The 19,647-nt window shown below is 37.3% G+C and overlaps 1 protein-coding gene across 1 annotated transcript in view; it reads right to left on the bottom strand.

The window, feature by feature from the left end:
* The window catches only part of cblb (Cbl proto-oncogene B, E3 ubiquitin protein ligase), a 200,784-nt gene that overhangs the window by 44,507 nt on the left and 136,630 nt on the right, over positions 1 to 19,647 (bottom strand). The window contains exons 8-10 of the mRNA XM_072585385.1: positions 18,468 to 18,644; positions 10,571 to 10,756; positions 5,391 to 5,753 (exon numbers count right to left, since the gene is read on the bottom strand). Of these exons, the coding sequence (XP_072441486.1) occupies positions 5,391 to 5,753; positions 10,571 to 10,756; positions 18,468 to 18,644 (726 nt within the window). The remainder of the gene's footprint in view (positions 1 to 5,390; positions 5,754 to 10,570; positions 10,757 to 18,467; positions 18,645 to 19,647) is intronic.

Genomic DNA, 19,647 nt, shown 5'->3' with positions numbered 1-19,647 from the left:
AAGGAAGACACATATAATTCTGGACACATCTGACAGTCAAAGGTTAAATGTGGATGAAAACCAGGAGGTCATGTGCTGAACGAAACAGATGTGTGGCAGCTTCAAACTTTGCTGCATTTCTGCAGTAGTCTGTTGTACAAGTTCCTTACCTCTGAAAGCAAGGGAGACAGAGAGCAGCCTCATGAGACAGAGGGCAAATTAAACATCACTGATTAACCAAGAGGTTGACTGTGCGACTGAGCATGAATGAGTGGCCACATGATTGAGTGTGAGTAAGCAAGTGAGTGAAAAATGAAGCAGTGGTGTAGAGAGTGCACATTTGGTAATAATTTCAGATAACTTAAAATTTAAGCTATGAATTCATTAACAAAACCTTTAAGTACATTTATAAAGGCATACATCATTTAACTGTTCAATTCATTAAAATGTTCAATTTTATTCTGGCCCATTGTGCATTAACCTAGGCTTCCAAATGAATTGATTTGAAATTGTGAACTTTGATGTCTTAACAGCAGTTTTGGCATGGTTTATATTTCAGGTACGTATTTATATCCGGTTCAAACACATGTGGTTAGGGCATTCTGCAATTCAAAAATTCTTGAACTTCACCTGGCTAAGGAGCAGTACTCTGAAAGCTTGTGATTTCAAATAAACCTGTTGTACTATAATCTGGTGTTGTGTTCTGACTTTGTCCACATCAAAAATTTGTAAATGACTTTGTCCCAGGCACTCCATACTGCAGAGGTTACATACTGACATGGTTAAGTAAGGAATGTTGGCCTAGACACCTGGAGAGTTCCTTGTTCTTCCCTGAACAGCTTTATTGGATCTTGTTACATTTAGCTTCGTGAATAAATAATAATTTGGTTTAATGTTAAACCAAAAGATGGCATCTGAAACACTTTCCTCAGTACTGCTCAAAATCATCATCTAGATCATATGCTAAATTGCAATGATGAATGATGTTTACTGATATATACCCCAGATGCAATGGAGGCTGGATCATTGAATACACAGGAGGCTGAAATTTTAGATTTATAGGTAAGTTGAAGACTAATGAGGGGCAGGCAGCAAGAGAATTTCAGGTCATAATTGGATCAGTTATGATCTCACTGAATGGCAAATCTAGTTGGAGGGGCAGAATGGCCGACTCCTCTGCTAACTTCCTCATGTGCTCAACCTCCTCATTCTTGCTTTCATTGTTAATATTCGCTTAAACTCAGACAGTGAGTGGTGATAGCCCATTTAACCAGGAAGTATTACAATAGAGTTCAATTCAGTCCTAATTCAACACTTGCATCTATCAACTTCAAGGAGCTGTCAAAAAAAAAGTGACTAACCTAAGGAACCCTGATTAGATTTCTGCTTACTACAGTAGAAGCACAGATGTTAATTCCACATTACTAACTGTGAAACACAAGATTTATCATTCATCTAACAAGTTGATATTAAATCAAGCATTTTAAATATACGAGCAAAAATTACTTTAAATTTATCAATTCCCTACTTCCATCGTCAAAACTTACACATGCTTTGACATTAGAAACATAACAATTAAAACTAAAAAGGCAAGGGGAGGAACAGGAAGCAACAACTAAAGAGACTTAACCAGCCTGATTGCTAAGTTAAGGGCTCCCACACTCAAATAATTGGTATACATTGTGAATAGCTGGGATCCAAGTTCTGATTCTTGCAGTACCTCACTAGTTACATTTATTCTTACTGGCTATTTGTCAAATACAATCAATCAATGCTGATGGATGGATGGCAACACTTACAGGCACATTACCTCCTATCTCATGTGCTGTAATATTTTGCATCAGCCTCTTGTGGAAGAATTAGTGAAAGACTTCTGAAAAATCTAAGCTTACAGCATCCATTGAGTCTTCTTTATCAATTTTGATAGTAACGTCTTCAAACAAAATCCAACAAGTTAATCAAACATCATTTCTCATTTGCAAATTCATGCTATCTGTGCCCAATCAGATCATTATCGAAGTGGGGTAGTGTTGGGAAGGGTTGTAGAACAGAGAGACCTAAGGGTTCAGGTACATAATTGTTTGAAGTTTGTATCACATATAGATAGATGGTTAAGGCGGCACTTGGCACGCTTGTCATCATTGCTCAGATCACCGAGTATCAGAGCGGGGACATTATGTTGAGGTTGTACAGGACATTGCTAAGCCTTTTCTGGAGAACTGTATCCAGTTCTGGTCACTTTGTTATAGGAAGGACAATATTAAGCTGGAGAGGATTCAGAAGAGATCTACCGGGGTATTGCCACAAATGGAGAGTTTAAGTTATAAGGAGAGCCGATTTAGGCTTGGACATTTTTCACTGGAGTGTAGGAGTTTGAAGGGTGACCTTCTAGTTTAATAAAATCATGAAGGGTATAGATAAAGTGAATGGCAAGTGTCTTTTCCCTATGGTGGGAGATTTCAAGACTTTGGTGGGGGGTATTTTAAGGTGAAAGGATGAAGATTTTAAAAAAAGACATGAGGGCCTTTTTTTTTAAACACAGCATGGTTCATGGACAGGATGAAATTCCAGACAAAGTGGTAGATGGGGGTGCAGCAACTGCATTTAAAAGCCATTTAAGTAAGTACATGAATAAGAAATGGCCAAGTGCAGGCAGGTGGGACAACATTAGTTTGGGATTATGATTGGCGGGGATTGAAGGGTCTGTTTCTGTGCTGTATGACTCAATGATTTTCTAAGTGTCTATTTGTCACATCCTTTAAAATTGATCTTAGCATTTGCCTTACAAAGGTCTGTAGTTCTCAGTTTTCTCTCTTGCTCCATTATGTCTTCAGCAACTTAAATAAAATGTTGGTATTTCCAAAGATCACTATTATCATGCAACTGCAGAATCAAACTGAAAGAAATGTATTGGTAAGAAATTTAAAAAATTTGGAAAGGACCTTACAAATGGGTGAATGAATTATTAAGGGGGTAAACTCAAAAGGGACTGCTAACATTAAATTGATAAATTGACAAAACACAGGAGATTTAAAAATCTAAATAAGTCTTGTTCAAATCTGGCCTACAAGGAAATTAGATTGTTCCAATTTCTTTATCCCATGATTTATCTCCATTCTCCACACCAAAGATCAGTAGCCAAAACCAGCAAACTTCTCTAGTTGACTAATTTAAGAACCTGAGATCATAAAATGAAATAAAATCAATGCATTCCCCAAGCCGGTTGTCACGGAGAATAATTGTAAGCAATAAACTGAAGGCAACTCCAGGCTGGCAAAATAAAGCTATGAGCTTTTTACAACAAGCAAAATAAAAGGATCCCTGCTAGAAGCACTGTGAAAACTCCAATATTTATTCTTTATAATGAACCTTAATACATTGTATTGTAATATATCATAGCCATTTCACAAAAGCAACTAATAAGAAGAATTCAAGGCATGGCTGAGATATCCACTAACTGTAATGTGAACATGAACAATATATCCCATTTATCATTTAACCACAACTAATAATGTTACCTATCCACAAAAAGGAGCAGATTTTGCAAATATGTATTGTTCAATTTTTTGCCTTGTAACTGAAGCATCAACACGTATTAGACTATAACAAATGGTTTCTGGGCCCCCAATAGACATCTGAAGATGAGCACAATTAAGGCCCAAAACTCCTTCCCCTTTGCTACATTAATCACACTAATGTGCTTACTTGCAATTCTCTTATTCCTCTTTCCTTCTCTCCAAAATAATTTTCACCTGTCTCTTCCTCCATTAATAATTCTTACTTCAATGGCAACTTAATCCATTTTGCTTTTCCTTTTTAGTTATTGATCACTTTCCTTTCTATATATTTCCTGACTTTTAAACTTGCATCCATTTGTAATTAAATTATGAAAATTGTTCACCATGCTGTTATTTTTAAAATTTTTTTTATAATATTGAAAATTTACAGATTATCTCTGTTCATTTTGCACAACACAGACCAATAAATCAGATACCCAACTTAATTTTGACTGATTTCCCAAATGGCAGAGGATATGGCAGCTTGCAGTTAAGTATTATCATTGAGTGAAAATTGCAATTTGCTTTATTCGTTGTCTGTTTTGCAATGATTTTTTTGGATAACTACTTTGGCACATTTGTAATGAATCTTATACCTTTAAAATTTTAAATAAAAATACTGCATCTTTAAGAGGTTCCTTTTATATTTAATCAACTCATAAGTCACAAGTTACTGCAGGGCATAAATTGGGACTACGGATTGCAAATCATGCAATGACTATTTAGAAGTTATTTAAACATTGTCAAATAGTGATGAAGCTCTCACTTAATTCTTCTGTCTCCATGTATATTAATCTAAACATGAAAAACGCTGAAAGGTTGATCAGGATTAATCAATTCCCACCCTATTTCCTGGCTTTCACATATCCATTCCATGTTAATAATAACATTTTTACTGTCCAATATGTTTTCTGTGACTGAAGTGAACAGCATTCATGTTATTCAAGTTGAAATGTGGTCAGCACCTTATAAATCAGAAAAAGAAATCCTTCAACTTGTACTCTAGCCCTTTGCTAATGCAATCAAGTTAAAGTAGGTGACTCAAAAGACACAACTACATACATTCAGAAAACAGCTACATTTATTCATTTAGGCCTGTTGTCCTCTCTCCAATCTCACATAAATATCAATGTTTCCTAATCTTCGTAATTATTTTTTGTAGCTGTCCACTAGTTTTTAATGATGTACATACTTGGGACCTCTAAACTTCTCTGCTTCTTCACATTTGGTAGCTTTTCACAATAAAAAGTATTAATTGGGTCCAGAATGGATAACCTTACACATTCCCACACAACCCTATTCCATTCCGTCCATTCCAAGAACTTCACACCTGAAACACATTCAGAAATTTGTGGCTTAGATGTTCGTACCATGTGCAGAATTAATACTGCAGCAAACTTTTTATTAATAGCTACCTATGGGTCCAGGAGTGTACTGATTGATCAAATATTCCAGTTGATCAAGAGGTCTATATAATCAAAGTAAAAGCACACGCTAATTAATAGCAATGTAATGCAGGGGGTATACACGTCATTGTTATACTTCATTTACAGCATAAATTACTTAAAAAATAAGCAGCTTTGCCTTAAATAAAACTTACTGGCAGACAGTCATCTCACTTGCACTCCAAACTGACTACATGGACATCCTGGAGATTGCAATGATACAGTAAACATCCGGTAGATGAGGGATACAAGTTTTGCCAGTTTATTGAGAGTGCCAGTTCATAAGTGCCAGTTAAAACAAAGTTTGCGATATATTTAGTCTCAACTATTCTCTCATCCATTAGCTATAAATCAAAAAATGCTAACGATAATAGAGACCCAATTATAAGAGTTCTGTTCCAGTCCTTACCTTTGCACTGTCATGAGATAATTCTTGGCGTCTGCCGGGTTTGCGTGTAAAACCTGGTTCTGCTACGTGCCAGTTCTGTCTACCATTCAAGTTAGTGGGTGCTGTGTGACCAGATTTAGGAGATCGATCACCACCAGATCTGCATTCTGTTGAAGTGGTAGCACCGTGATCTCTGGGACACCAGGCTTCATGTGCTATATGCTGGTCCTTTAAAGAAACATTTTCAGAATGATGCAACAAACGTGCAGCCCTGCTTTCTGGTGGAATAGGAGGTGGTCGCTCAGGTGGAAGAGGAGGTTCTCTGAGAGGAGGTGGTGGTGCTGGGAGAGGCTTGTCTTGTTTTCGTGCCATGCATGGAGATGACTGATTTTAAAAAGAAGAAAACTATTTCAGATTAATCTTATAGAGTCAGAGTCATAGAGATGTACAGCATGGAAACAGACTTTACGATAAACAAGTACAAAAGGACACAAAATTAATTCAATAACATCTGTACCACAGTATTTCACAATTTATTGATAACAATGTGACAATTTACTTTCGGTCTGGTAATAAGGTTAAGTGATACGAAATGATAGGGACAAATATTTGGCACTACTTATTTTGTGCTAAAATGAGGATTCACAAGATTGGAATAAAAGGGTTTAGGTTATCAGGCAAATTAAAAGGAATGTTTTTGGGTCAGTTCTACAGAAGATACCCTCCATATTTTCTACAGCAATCCGCTCCCATGTAATGCCACTCACCAACACAGACTCAAGGAAGGAACATACATACCATGAATGTTGATCATGAAATAAAATAGACAGTTAGAAATTTGTCTTGCAAACGTTTCATCCCCTGTCTAGGTGACATCCTCAGTGCTTGGGAGCCTCCTGTGAAGCTTCACAGGAGGCTCCCAAGCACTGAGGATGTCACCTAGACAGGGGATGAAGCGTTTGCAAGACAAATTCCCAGCTCGGCGAACAGAACCACAACAACGAGCACCCGAGCTACAAATCTTCTACCAAACTTTGAAGGCAGTTAGAAAGTTGCTTCCCCTTCAATTATAAATGCTGAAATTTTAATGCAGATTAAGGAAATTAAATGTTTGTCCAAATAATAATGAACCAATCGGACAAAGGTCCTTCTTTAACTCAAGATAAAACAGTCTCCAATTAGACGCTCATTGTATGAGCATAAAATCTCAAACCAGACTTTGACGATACTTGTAGTCCTGCGCTTATTTTTACAAATGGACAGTTTTATGCAGCTTTGCCCAGAATGAAAGATTTTGATGTTAATAAGCTTTTGTTGAAAGAGATGTGCATTTAAACAAATATCATTGCAATAAAGATAATTTGGCGTTGAATGTCTTAGTTACAAGTGTTAACTTGTTTTCAGCAATTTCAACACTCAGATGATAAGAGCGAAAGTTTAACTCTTGCAAGTCAAGGTACGATTTATACTGTTTTGCAACTGAATTTCAATCTGTATTTGCAGCAAAGCTGGTATGAACATGATTGATGGTCTGGTGAGGTGGACCAGTGCACAGCCATGAGGAGAGAAGCTGCGTTCAATCCTCTTTCCTCAATTGTCACAAATAGCCCAAATAAGGATGTGTCTTCATAAATCTAGATCTGAATAAGACATTCAAGTCATGAGCACAAAACTGTAGCTGAGTAAGAGATCAATGTCTTTATGACAGAGGGAGAAAAAGACAGAATGACTTGCATTTCAACTTTGCATATTTCAGCAGTGATGAACTGCCACTTTTTAGTGAAAACCTTTATCAGGATTAGCGCAGGCTTGGAGGGCTGAAGGGCCTGTTCCTGTGCTGTAATTTTCTTTGTTCTTTGATACACACTGCTACCTCTTTACAGAAAGTAGTGGTGAATCAGGTCAATATTTCAAACGTGGATGGGCTGCTGGTAAAGAGGATTGCTTTGGCTTGGAGGATGTTGAGCTTCTTGAATGTTGTTAGACCCTTATTTGTTCAGACAAGTGATACATCACATTGGTGATGTGTGTCTTTTAGATGGCAGACAGGCTTTAGTGAATCAGGAAGTGATTTACATGTTACAGAACTCTTGGCCTCTGATTCCTAGCTATTGTATTCACAGAACCTGTATGAGCGGTTCAATTTGTCATTGTTTTCTTAGGCAGAGTACTAAAAACCTTACTTGCCCAAAAAGTGAAGACTTCTCAGGTGACTGAAAAGTCCAGTGAATGATCTACAATCTGTCTCAGGTTGGGCATAAATGGTTGAAGCATGGCCCAAGTTGCCTCTCACCCATTTTCCTATCAATGCTCGATTTCAACTTGCTGTTAGCTATGAATCTCAAGATGTACAGTCGCTTCTCAGATGCTGCCCCTCTATTTTGGGTGGTCTTGAGCTAGTGTTTCCCACGTGCTAATTGGAAGTTTAAACTTTCCCAAGGCTATGAGAGCATCCTTGAAGTACTCCCTTTGTTTTCCTGGGGCTCACTTACCTTGCTGAAATTCTACATTGGGTGCTTACTTTGGGAGTTTCATGTCAGAGTCAGCATGGACCAAAGGGTCTGTTTCCATGCTGTACATCTCTATGACTCTATATGTGGCCCACTGAGCAGAGCTGGTGAGCATGGTAAACACGACAATGTTGGGGTTATTGGCCTGAGTGCAAAGACTCACATTGGTCGGCCTTTCCTACTAATACTCCGGCTATATTTCTAGTGACTCGTAACCCCTAAGTTTTAATGGTTGGAATTCAGCAATTGTAATGTTGTTGAACAAGAAGAGATGATTATAATCTCTCATGTTGGAAATAGTAATTGCCTGGCACTTGTATGGCAGTAATGTTCCTTGCCATGTCCATGTCTGACTGTTATTTGGATCTTGTAGGCACAGATTGCTGCAATACCTGAAAAATTGCAAGAAGATACTGAGCACTAAGGAATCATCAGCAAATGTTCCACTTCTGACCTCAGGTCAGAAGGAAGCTCAGAAATGAAGCAACTGAAGGACCTACATGAGTCTGAACTCCTCAGATAATGAAAACTTCACAGATTTAGGTAATAGGCAGCCATTAGCACTTGCCCCAGGTAATTAAAAAGTAATAGCAATCTCATTTCCCTGACCTTCAATGACCAAATGATCATCAAATTTGTCCTCAATCACCTTCAAGGACACCAGTAATTGCAATATATATCAACCAACTATAGCAACTCTGTGACACCCGGTAATAGATGTGTCCTCTGCAACAACTGGCCTACCTCCTGATCTCTCAAAGATTCTTTTTCGCATATAAATGCGATGGAATACTCTCTGATAGACAAGATGACATCACTGTGTCAAAACTCATGAAGCTCGAGATCATCGACATCTGAGCAATTTGTTTAATTTGTAGGTGCAGCAATTCATTAGAGTTACCAAGACAATGCTTTCCTCACATGAAACCATACCACCAAGAGGTACAAGAGGAGCAAACATTATTATCACCACATTTGTCTTCAAGTTGTGCACTAATCTGATTTGAACATTTAGCGTAATCCTCCACGGTTGCAGGCCTTGAGTGGTCTATACACCAACACCAACAGCACCATGGCCATTATAGTAGTTCAAGGAGAAAGCCAACCACTATCTTCTGAGGGAACCAGATGTGGACAATAAATGTGGTATTGTCAACTTTTCCCATACTCCAAGAACAAGTATTTTTTTTAAAGATAACTTAATAACCAACTTGGAGCTGTAAAATGCATAGCAATTTCTGAAGCCGTTTCTTTTTTCCCCCTTTTTGCCTCCAATCTAAACAACCACCTAATGATGTGTCCTACATAATTCAATGCAGTTATAAATATAAACAAGTATATTTTATACATGGTACTGATTCCTTAATCAATTATTTTATTAAACCAGTTTAGTAGAACAAGAGGCACAAGGGGACAAAAATGGCACAAATTCTAAACCTACGCCCTCCACCACAAAAAACAAGGGCAGTTCATGCATGTGACACCACCAAGTGCAAATTTCCCACCAAGTCACACACCATTCTGACTTGGAATTATATCACCATTGTACCTTTACAGTCAAAAGCACAGAAATCCTCTCCTAACAGCTGAAGGACCTGCATGAGTCTGAACTCCTCAAATAATGAAAACTTCACAGATTTAGGTGATAGTCAGCCATTAGCACTTGCCCCAGGTAATTGAAAAGTAATAGCAATCTCATTCCCCTGACCTTCAATTACCAAATGATAATCAAGTTTGTCACATGGACTGCAGCGGTTCAAGCTGTCAGCTCACTTTCAGCTTCTTGATGGAAATGGTGAGCTATAAACGCTGGCATAGACAGTGACAACTACATGCCATGAATAAATGAAAAAAAAACCCTTAAGACCACAAAAAAAACCATGGGACTGAACAACATGTTCCATTGTTTAAGAAAGGTAGCAAAGACAAGCCAGGAAACTACAGGCTAGTGAGCCTGACATGAATGGTAGGCAAATTTTTGGAGACAATACTGAGGGACAGGATCAACCAACGTTTGTATAGTCAAAGTCTGATTAGGAATAGTCAGCATGGATTTGTTTGCAAGAAGTCACATCTGACAAACCTTTTAAGAGTTTTCGAAGAGGTTACTGAGAAAACAGATGACTGTCGGACAGTGGATGTTGTCTATATGGACTTTAGATTGGCTGTTGACAAGGAACCGCACAACAAGCTAGTCATGAAGTTTAGGTCACATGGGATCCAGGGAGGGATAATTGGATTCAAGATTGGCTCAATGGGAGGCAACAGAGGGTGACAGGTGAAGGTTGTTTCTTGGAGTGGAGACCGGTGACTACTGATGTACCAGATGGTCTTGGTGCTGAGACCTTTATTGTTCCTTATTTGCATAAATGAATGTACAAGGCATGATTGGCAAGTTTGTGGATGATACAAATTTAGGAGTTATTACTGATAGCGAGGAAGGTTCTCAAAAATTAGAGGGATCTTGATCAGATGGAAATTGGAGTGAGGACTGGCAAATGCAATTCAACACAAATAAGTGTGAGGTGTTGCACTGGAAAGTCAGACCAAGGTAGGACTTATACAGGACCAGTTTGTGCCAAAGGGCTGGTTTCATGCTGTATTACTCTATGACTCTATCAATCAGTGATTTTCATGCTACTTCTGTATTTTATAGGTAAGTCATTTAATACCAGTGTTTTAATAATTTACCTTTGGTGAACCAGTTGGACTAGCACAAGGTGACCGAGCTACTCCTTTCTGAATGAGATCTAAACGAGGTGGCACTGGTGGGAGATTGAGGTGTTGAATTTGTATTGGGTCTGGAGCTGCTTTTCGGCGCTGCGCAATAGGCGATGAGTTTGGTGATGACACTGGTGATATCTGCCTGTCTGTACACTGTAAAGACCAAACAAGATTGAGACAATAAATGATTCATATCAGAGAACTTCAAAAAGCAGAGTAATAAGACAACTTTTACTTCAGTTTTTCAAACAGCTAACACACAGGCACTACTGGGTATTTGACAGCAATGCTTGATCAAAAAACAATTATAAATTAAAGTTTATTAAGATCCCAGGTGATGTTAATGCTGGAGAAATCAGAACTCCAAGGGAAACATAGCTTGTTAGGTCCTACTTTTGATTTTTCTTTAACCATGCACATCAGTTACTAAACACATTGATGAGAGGTTGTCAGTATATTAACACAAGGAATAGAAGTTTATTAAACAAGAAAAAACTGAACTCAAATAAAGAAATGTTGGAAAGATTTCATTACAAACACCAAAACTAAAATCAAATTCACATTATTCTTTTTTGAAATCCCAGCAACAGCCTTACAAACATCTAAACTTGCAACAGTCACCACTAAGGTTTCTTTCTCAGGGAGACACAACTGTGACCAGTTTCTATCTGCCAACTTTCTGTGCATTCAATAGATGCTATTTTCCTTCACTGATATCTCTCCCAGAGACAGCTAAAACAAACTTTAATTTAAACTTAAACTTTCGAACAAATGCGAGTTCCATAAATTTACTTCCCATTGGTTTTATTACTGACTTCTTTTTAAGAGTGCTGCATTCAGCCTCTAGTCTTTAACACTCACAGACACAGACTGAATTTTAGATCGCTCTGTCTCCGCCCCACTGGATTAGATTAGATTCTCTTCAGTGTGGAAACAAGTCCTTCAGCCTAACAAGTCCACACCGACTCTCCAAACAGTAACCCACCCAGACTCATTTCCCTACACTTACCCCTGACTAATGACCTAACACGATGGGCAATTTAGCATGGCCAATTCACCTGACCTGAACATCTTTTGGAATGAGGGGGGAAACCAGAGCACCCAGAGGAAACCCACGCAGACATGGGGAGAATGTTCAAACTCCACACAGACAGTTGCCTGAGGCCGGAATCGAAACCAGGTCCCTGGCGCTGTGAGGCAGCAGTGCTAACCACTGTGCCACAATGCTGCCATTAATAGACTGTCATTAATCAATAGCATAATTTGTATTTCTCAACCTTTCTTTTAGTAACACACTGAACTATTCATTTCCAAGATTTAAGAACTCATTAAAATGCATGTAAATAAAACAAGACACTCCTGGTACCAAGTTCACACATGAAACTCTAAAAATAAGTTAAAACCATGTTCTCCTCATCCTTAGTAGTATAAAATACTACTAAAATATATATCAAAGACATATATTGTTCTGAACAGGTTACAATTCAACAACACAGATGGCAGCCATTAGGCCCAACGTCCATGCTGGCTCCCCAGAAGAACTATGCCAACTTAGTATCCCACCCTGATTTTTCTTTCCTGTAGCTATGTACATCAACAACTGAATTTTTAAAGTTTGCAAGGTATTTGAGACAACATGTAATGTGTTATCTCTGGATGAACAAATTCCTCACTTCCCATCACATTCCTAATTTTTCATTTTTGCCAATTATTGTATACCTTTGACTCGACCAACTCAGATGTCGAAGGAAATAATTTTACCATATTTCCTTTGTCAAAGTCCCTCATATTTTAAACACCTGCATTAGCTATTACCTTTAACTTTCCAGTTAACTTAACTCCCTCATGATCTGAGCAAACCTCCTCTTTAACATCTCCAAAGGCCCTTAAATGCTCTCTAAAGTATGATGCCCAGGAATGTATTCAATACTCCACAGAGGCACCTGAGATTTGTAACAGCATATGGTTTCTTAACCATCTTCTTGACTCACCTGATTACTTTTAAAGATTTGTGGATATGTACACCCAGATTCCTCCGCTATTATACCACCTTCAAATAGTAACATTTAGATTATACTGGGAGAAGCATCGCGGGAAGACAAAAAAGTGTATTAACCTCTCAGGCTTTCAATGAAATGCATCTGCCAATTTCGCCAAGTCTATCATGTTAACAATTTACTAAGTTGTCATGATTTATTATCCACAAAGTTAAAAATTATACTTCTTATACACAGGTAGAAATAAAGAAAAGCAGAGGTCCTAATCCAGGGAACGATTCTATATTTCTCTCTGAACAGAATGACAAATCATTCACCATTATCACCATCTATCCCTTACCTAGTTGCTAAATCATGTTCAAAGCCATGTGCTTCTATTTTCCTAATAAATAAATGTTATAAAGTATTTTATCAAATACCTGTTGAAAATCACACATTCAATAGCCAGTGCACTACTTTCATCAACCCTTCTGTTACTTCTTTGAAAAGTTCAATCAAGCTAGTCAGAAATAATCTGACTAACAATTCTGAGCTATCAATTCTTCATTAACCCATTAATCTCCAATTGAAAGTTTATTTTGTCCCTGATTGTTGTTCCACCACTGACATTTGAATATCTGTGACATTTGTAATCCTCAAATCCTCTAGGCATGCCTCCAAAATTCAAGGAGGATTAAAAAGATTCGTATGCTGAATCTATCACTGCTTCTGTCAGCAACAAGGATGGTTTCTATCTATTGCAGGTAAGTGACTTGTTAACTTTGAATTATATAGCCTCCTTTTCTTCAATGGCTGTAAATTGGTAGAGGGGAGTATGCAGCTGGACCTGGATGTCATGAAGGAGCAGCATGATTGAAATGTTTTAGCATCAATTACTTCCTGTGGCAATGAATTCCACAGGCTTACCACTCTTTGGATGAAGAAATATCTCCTCATCTCTGTCCTAAAGGTCTATCCCGAATCATGTAGGTGCAGCATGCCATAAAGAAGGCAAATGGTACATTGATCTTCATTGTGAGAAGTTTCAAGTACTGGTGCTGGGATGTATTGTTATACTTATACATTGCCTTGGTGAGATCATACCCAGAACACTGTGTATAGTTTTGCTCTTCTTTTCTAAGGAAGGATGCTCTTGCTCCCAAAGGAGTGCAACAAAGATTCACCAGTGTTGACGGGACTGATGCATGAGATTAGGATTATTTTCACTGCAGTTCAGACGAATGAAGGGGGAATCTCACAGAAACTTATAAAATTCTTACAGGATGATCTCAGATGGGTTAGATGCAGAGAGATTGTTCATGATGGAAGGTGTGTCCAGAACCAGGATCACAATCTGAAGATTCGGGATAGACCTTTAAGACAGAGATGAGGAGATATTTCTTCATCCAAAGAGTGGTAAGCCTGTGGAATTCATTGCCACAGGAAGTAATTGATGCTAAAACGTTGAACATATTCAGGAAGTGGCTAGATATAGCACTTGGGGCGAATGGGATCAAAAGTTATGGGGAGAAAACAGGATTAGACTATTGAATTCGATGATCAGCCATGATTGTAATGAATGGCGGTGCAGACCCAAAGAGCTGGATGGCCTCCTCCTGCTTCTATGTTTAATTATCTCTTTGCCACCCAATCCACCTTCCCCATAATCCGTCATTAACTTCACCTACATTTGTGAAGACAGAGGCAAAATAGTAATTCAGTATTTCAATCATGCCCTCCACTTCCATAAAAAAAATCCTTTTTTCAAACAATACTAAAGTTAAAGGCAATTCTAAATGCATACTATGAGAACTAGAAAGAAATTACATAAAAAAGGATACTTGGAAACAGGAATTTGTTCAGTTACTGCATTAATACAGACATTGCCATCTAAGACCACCAACTTGAGAAGGAGATTATTAAGCATTGCTATTTTAAAAATGTTAACCTTTTTTCTTTATTCATGGTGCTCTGTCTGTGAATTCCCTTATACTGACCTAATAACTTCAACAAACACATCTTCGTGCTGAGTGTTATGCCAAACAATTAAAGCAGCCAAGGTTTTGAATATTTATAAGTATACAAGAGAAGACATATACAACCGTGAAGAATATTATTTCCTGTTCTTTTAAGACAGCAACGACTATTGAAGATGTTACAAACACAAAACTGTTGCTGAAGAATCTTCAAAATTATTTAATCATTCATCACTTCTATTGATGTCAAATACAGGAGTTCCTTTAGGTAAAATGTTTTGACAGTTATTTAATAAGCTAAGGCAAAAAATTAGTCTCTAAATAATCTTCCATCTTGCCAAAATAACTATCTAAAACTTGTATTAGTTTACACAACCCACGACCTCATTTGCACATTATAAGTGCTTCCCCACAACAGTGTGAGACAAGCAAATATTGCTCTGCAGCAATGTTTAGAAATATCGAAATGTAGAAAATATAAGTATGCCATTCGGCCCTCAGAGTCTGCTTTGTCCTTCAACATGACTGGATATTGAATTGGAACCTCAATTATCCAGCATTTGATTATCTGAAGTTCAGATTATCCGAACAAGATTGCGAGGTCCTGATGCATGGCTAAATTATGTTATCTGGCATTCATGAACCGAACGAAATACTCTCAGTCTATGGCCTTCGGATAATTGAGGTTCCTCTGTAATCCAAATCAATGCACTGCTCCCGCTTTCTCTCCACAGTCTTTGATCCCTTTAGCTCTAAGGACTGCAGCCTCTTCTTCGATATGTTTGATGCGTTGACCTCAACTGCTTTTTATGGCAGAAATATCCACTGGCTCACCATTGACTGGGTGAAGAAATTTCTCCTCAATCCTAAATGGCCTACCCCATATCCTTAGGCTGTAACCCCTGATTCTGGACTCTCCAGTCATCAGGAACATTCTTCTTGCATTTATCCTTTCTAGTCCGATTAGAATTTTAACAGTTTCTAAGAGACCACACCTTCGCTTCTCTGCCCACCCCATGCTTTTAAACTCCTGTCAATATAGTCCTAAATGACCCACTTATAGGTCAGTCTGGGCATTCATCAGGAATCAATCTGGTGAATTTTCAGTGCATGTCCTCCAGAATATCCTTCACCAGATAAAACACTGAGACCAAATCTGCAAACAATACACCAGGTAAGGTCTCACCAAGGGCCTATACAAATGTAGGAAGACATCCCTGCCTCATTATCAAGGCCAGCATACCACTGCCTTCCTCACTGCCTGCTTACTCTCAGTGACTGGTGTACAAGGACACCTATGTATTATTGCACCTCCCCCTTTCCCAATTAATCGTTATTCAGATATAAATCTGCCTGCTTGTTTTTGCTAATAAAGTTGATAACTACATTTATCCACACTGCACTTCATGTGGCATCCATTTGCCCACTCATCCAGCTTAATCACATTGAAGCATCTCTGCATTCTACTCATAGTTTACCTTCATGTACAGCCTCTGTCAACTGAGGTATCACATCTAGTTCATTTATTACAACCATCTCTGACACAGCATTCTGCTGTCTTCTCTTATTCAAATTTCCTACAATTACTGTTTCCCCACTGACCATTCACTGAGGATATTAAGTGCTAAATTTTGCACATGAATCTATTACTAACAAGTGAAGGGGGAAATGTGATGGTCTTATTCACTTTATGCCTGAGAAAAATAAATCATTTGAAAATATTTCAAAAAATTCAAGGAAACAAAAACCAATCATGCAGAATCTTACGCATCTTTGTGATTTAATAATTTAATGAAATTTCAAACTATAATATTAGACTGCCCTCAGCACTTGAGGCAACATCCATCACTAAATAAAATTCTATACAGACTATTTGATTCACTACCTAATACTCAACTTTCAAAGATCAAAGTCAGTACCATTGTAATAATGGTTTCAAGTAACATATGCCTTGTAAAACTTGTAAAATTTGTCTGGTCAAATAATATTCAACTGCAATTTTTTTCCTATCACCATAACTTGGTTAGGATATTTTATTGAATGCAAAATATAAGATTCAAGGAAAAGATTTAATTTAGTTATTTTTATCAGAAATGTCTTCTTTACACAACAATTTAAAGCATGCTGTACTGCTTCTCAAAAACACTACCAAGCAGAAACACTGATCAGATTTAAAACAATCAAAACTGAATTATTGCCCTGTTCAGACTCTATGTAGTAGTTAATACAAGAAATTTACATAAAAAGTTCACTTAATATTTTTGTCATGGTCATCATAAAATTTACAATTCACAAGAAATTGAAACCACAAACAGTTAATAAATGTTGCCTAATACTTGCATGGCTCCTGCTACCTTGAGTATATGTTCAACCTCAGCTGCAGAAGGAAAACACAACCATTAAATACACTAATTATCTTGGTCATTAAATTGTAATTTTTTTTTAAATGACCGATGAGCTACGATACCAATACATTATTGCATGATTGAACAGATCATGCTAGTGTCTTGAAAGTTATTCTATCATAAGTTTAAAATCTCACAACAACAGGATATAGTCCAACAGGTTTATTTGGAAGTACTAGCTTTCAGAGCACTGCTCCATCATCAGGTAGCTGTTGAGCAGGATCATAAGACACAGAATTTATAGCAAAAGGTCACAGTGTCATGCAACTGATAGGATATATTGAACAAACCTAGATTACTGTTAAGTCTTTCATCTTTTAGAATGAATTGCAGGTTTCAGGAAAAACAGATAACCATAAATGTGACTAAATTACATACCAATTTTAATATTGTAAATTTTAACTGATCATTATCTGAGAAACTCATGTGATAATGGTCCTTTATCAGACATAATCATTGACTCAGTCAGTCAATTCATCTTTTTTACCCAAAAGCTACAATTAACTGTGATTCTGTACAAATCTAACTAAATGAGCTTCAAAATTGAGGGAATAATGTTGTTCTTTTTATTGAGACTCATCTTATTGAGGTTCTCTATCAACAACCCTCTAGTTTGGGCCAAAGGAAATGGTTTGTTATGGGTAACCAGATTGAAAGAAATCCCAGTGAGTGATAGCAAAAATTTTGAAAGTTTAATGGTTTTCCCTAAAGTATGGGACCATGGAATACAGTGAGGAAAAAGAAAATGTCAGATAGAGCAAAGAGAGTACTGCAGCAGCAAAACGTTGCACCATTCAATGGGAGAACAAAACAAATACCTTCTTACAAATTTCTGAATTGAGAGACAGTAGCCCATGGTCATTAAGAGTTATATCATGCAAGATTATGCAGGATTTGCTAGTAGCAAGAGTAAGGCCAACTAAATCAGAAGGGAGGAGAGCAGAAACAAAGCACATGCAGCAGACCTCGGGTGAGTGATAAAGTTAAACTAAGGAAGAGCCTAGTGTGGAGTGAATAAAATACCTGCATAGAAGAATGGAAGTAAATTCTAAGTGTGTGTGTGTGTGTGTGTGTGTGTGTGTGTGTGTGTGTGGTCCAAATATATAAACACCAAAAGGTTCTCCATGGCCAAAGTATGAAAGACAATTTTTCATTTTCTTCTCTTCAACAGCCACATAATTGGGCACAATGGTGCCCAGATATCCACATTTCAAAAATTTAAGAGAATAAATCAGCAGATTAAAAACCACTTTATTGGAATTATTACTACTTATAACCATAATATTTGAGTAACACTGAACGTATTTTAAAGTATAGCAGTAACTTACTGGGCAGCGAAGTCACTCTACTGGTTGACAACCTCTTATGGCCACTTTTCAGCAGAAATCCACCACTGAAGTTATTTGTTAATGTCGATATATTTTAAAATCACATGTCCAACACATTAATATATGAAACAACCATTATTTAGAAAATCTGTTCCATTTTTGATCTATTTTTTACCTACCTTTCTAAATGAAGCAAGTTTGTTCATAATTAGTGACTCATCACGATCATCATCATCATCCAGACTGTCTAGGCAGAATTTGGCTCCATCATCTCTTGGATCAAAAGGATCGACAATAATTGGTTCGGTACCTTTGATTTCACAACGGCAAAATGGGCATCCCTGTCCATCAGATTCCTACAAAGAAAATAAATCACACATTACATAAAAGCAATGATAAGTCTACGTGCTTAGGTCATAGTAAATCAGAGGGAGCTTTTCAGCATTTAGTGAAAACCTATTTTATCACAAAGATTAATATAAATTCCAAGAGGCAAAATACCTGCCTGATCAATTTATTTTGTTTCTCCTTTGAAGCCTAAAGCATATTAATGGCAACAAATAAAAGATAAACAAAACTTCCAAATTTTGTACTAAGATTTTTCATTACATTTGACTATCAAACTGAATAAGATACACCGTACGGAAATTATGAAGAGCATATACGACACTAAATGCACTTATACTGCACTTTCTTTTGGCTGCCACAAAATTCCCCAGCCTTGGGAGAATTTCTCGGTCTCATCCAAAAAAAAAGCCCCTCAACACATAATGTTTCAGTTCATTCAAGAAGTTCAAGTAAGGAGGCAGCACTTGCTTTATCTTTGAATATGATTCTCGGATACTAAGATTCAATGTTAGTCCTCTTGAATGTTGTAAAATTAAATAAAGCTAATCAGAAGCAAATTCAATATCATCACTACTTGTGAATTTATAGACATTCCCCTCCCCACACAATAAAAAATACCAATGTTTACTTTACAGGTCAGAAATGTGGATGATTTAAAACAATGTGTCATATTATGGATAAAACAGTGTAAACTGATTGTTCAAAGGCCCGAAAAGCTACCTTAGTAAGTCATTACAACTGGTACTGTGACAGAGGGAACAATGGTATGTCCATGGCATAAAACTACTAATGGCCTTCTTCCACAATTGAATGCAAACGTAAATGAGATTGGCATTTATTTACATGGTGCCAACAACAGTCATTCAAGGAATTTGATGCTCAGATTGATAAAAAGGCAGAATGTTTAAACAATTTTGGTCAGTAACCAATGTCGAAGCCAAGTTATTTTTTGACAGGGAAGGACATCAAATCTTTAAGTATTACCTATGAATTAAGCTGCTAAAAGGAGAA

Source organism: Chiloscyllium punctatum, chromosome 15 (genome assembly GCF_047496795.1).
Source record: "Chiloscyllium punctatum isolate Juve2018m chromosome 15, sChiPun1.3, whole genome shotgun sequence".
NCBI lineage: Eukaryota > Metazoa > Chordata > Chondrichthyes > Orectolobiformes > Hemiscylliidae > Chiloscyllium > Chiloscyllium punctatum.
The sequence above is the reverse complement of the archived record's forward strand: the minus strand, read 5'-3'. Positions and strand labels throughout refer to the sequence as shown.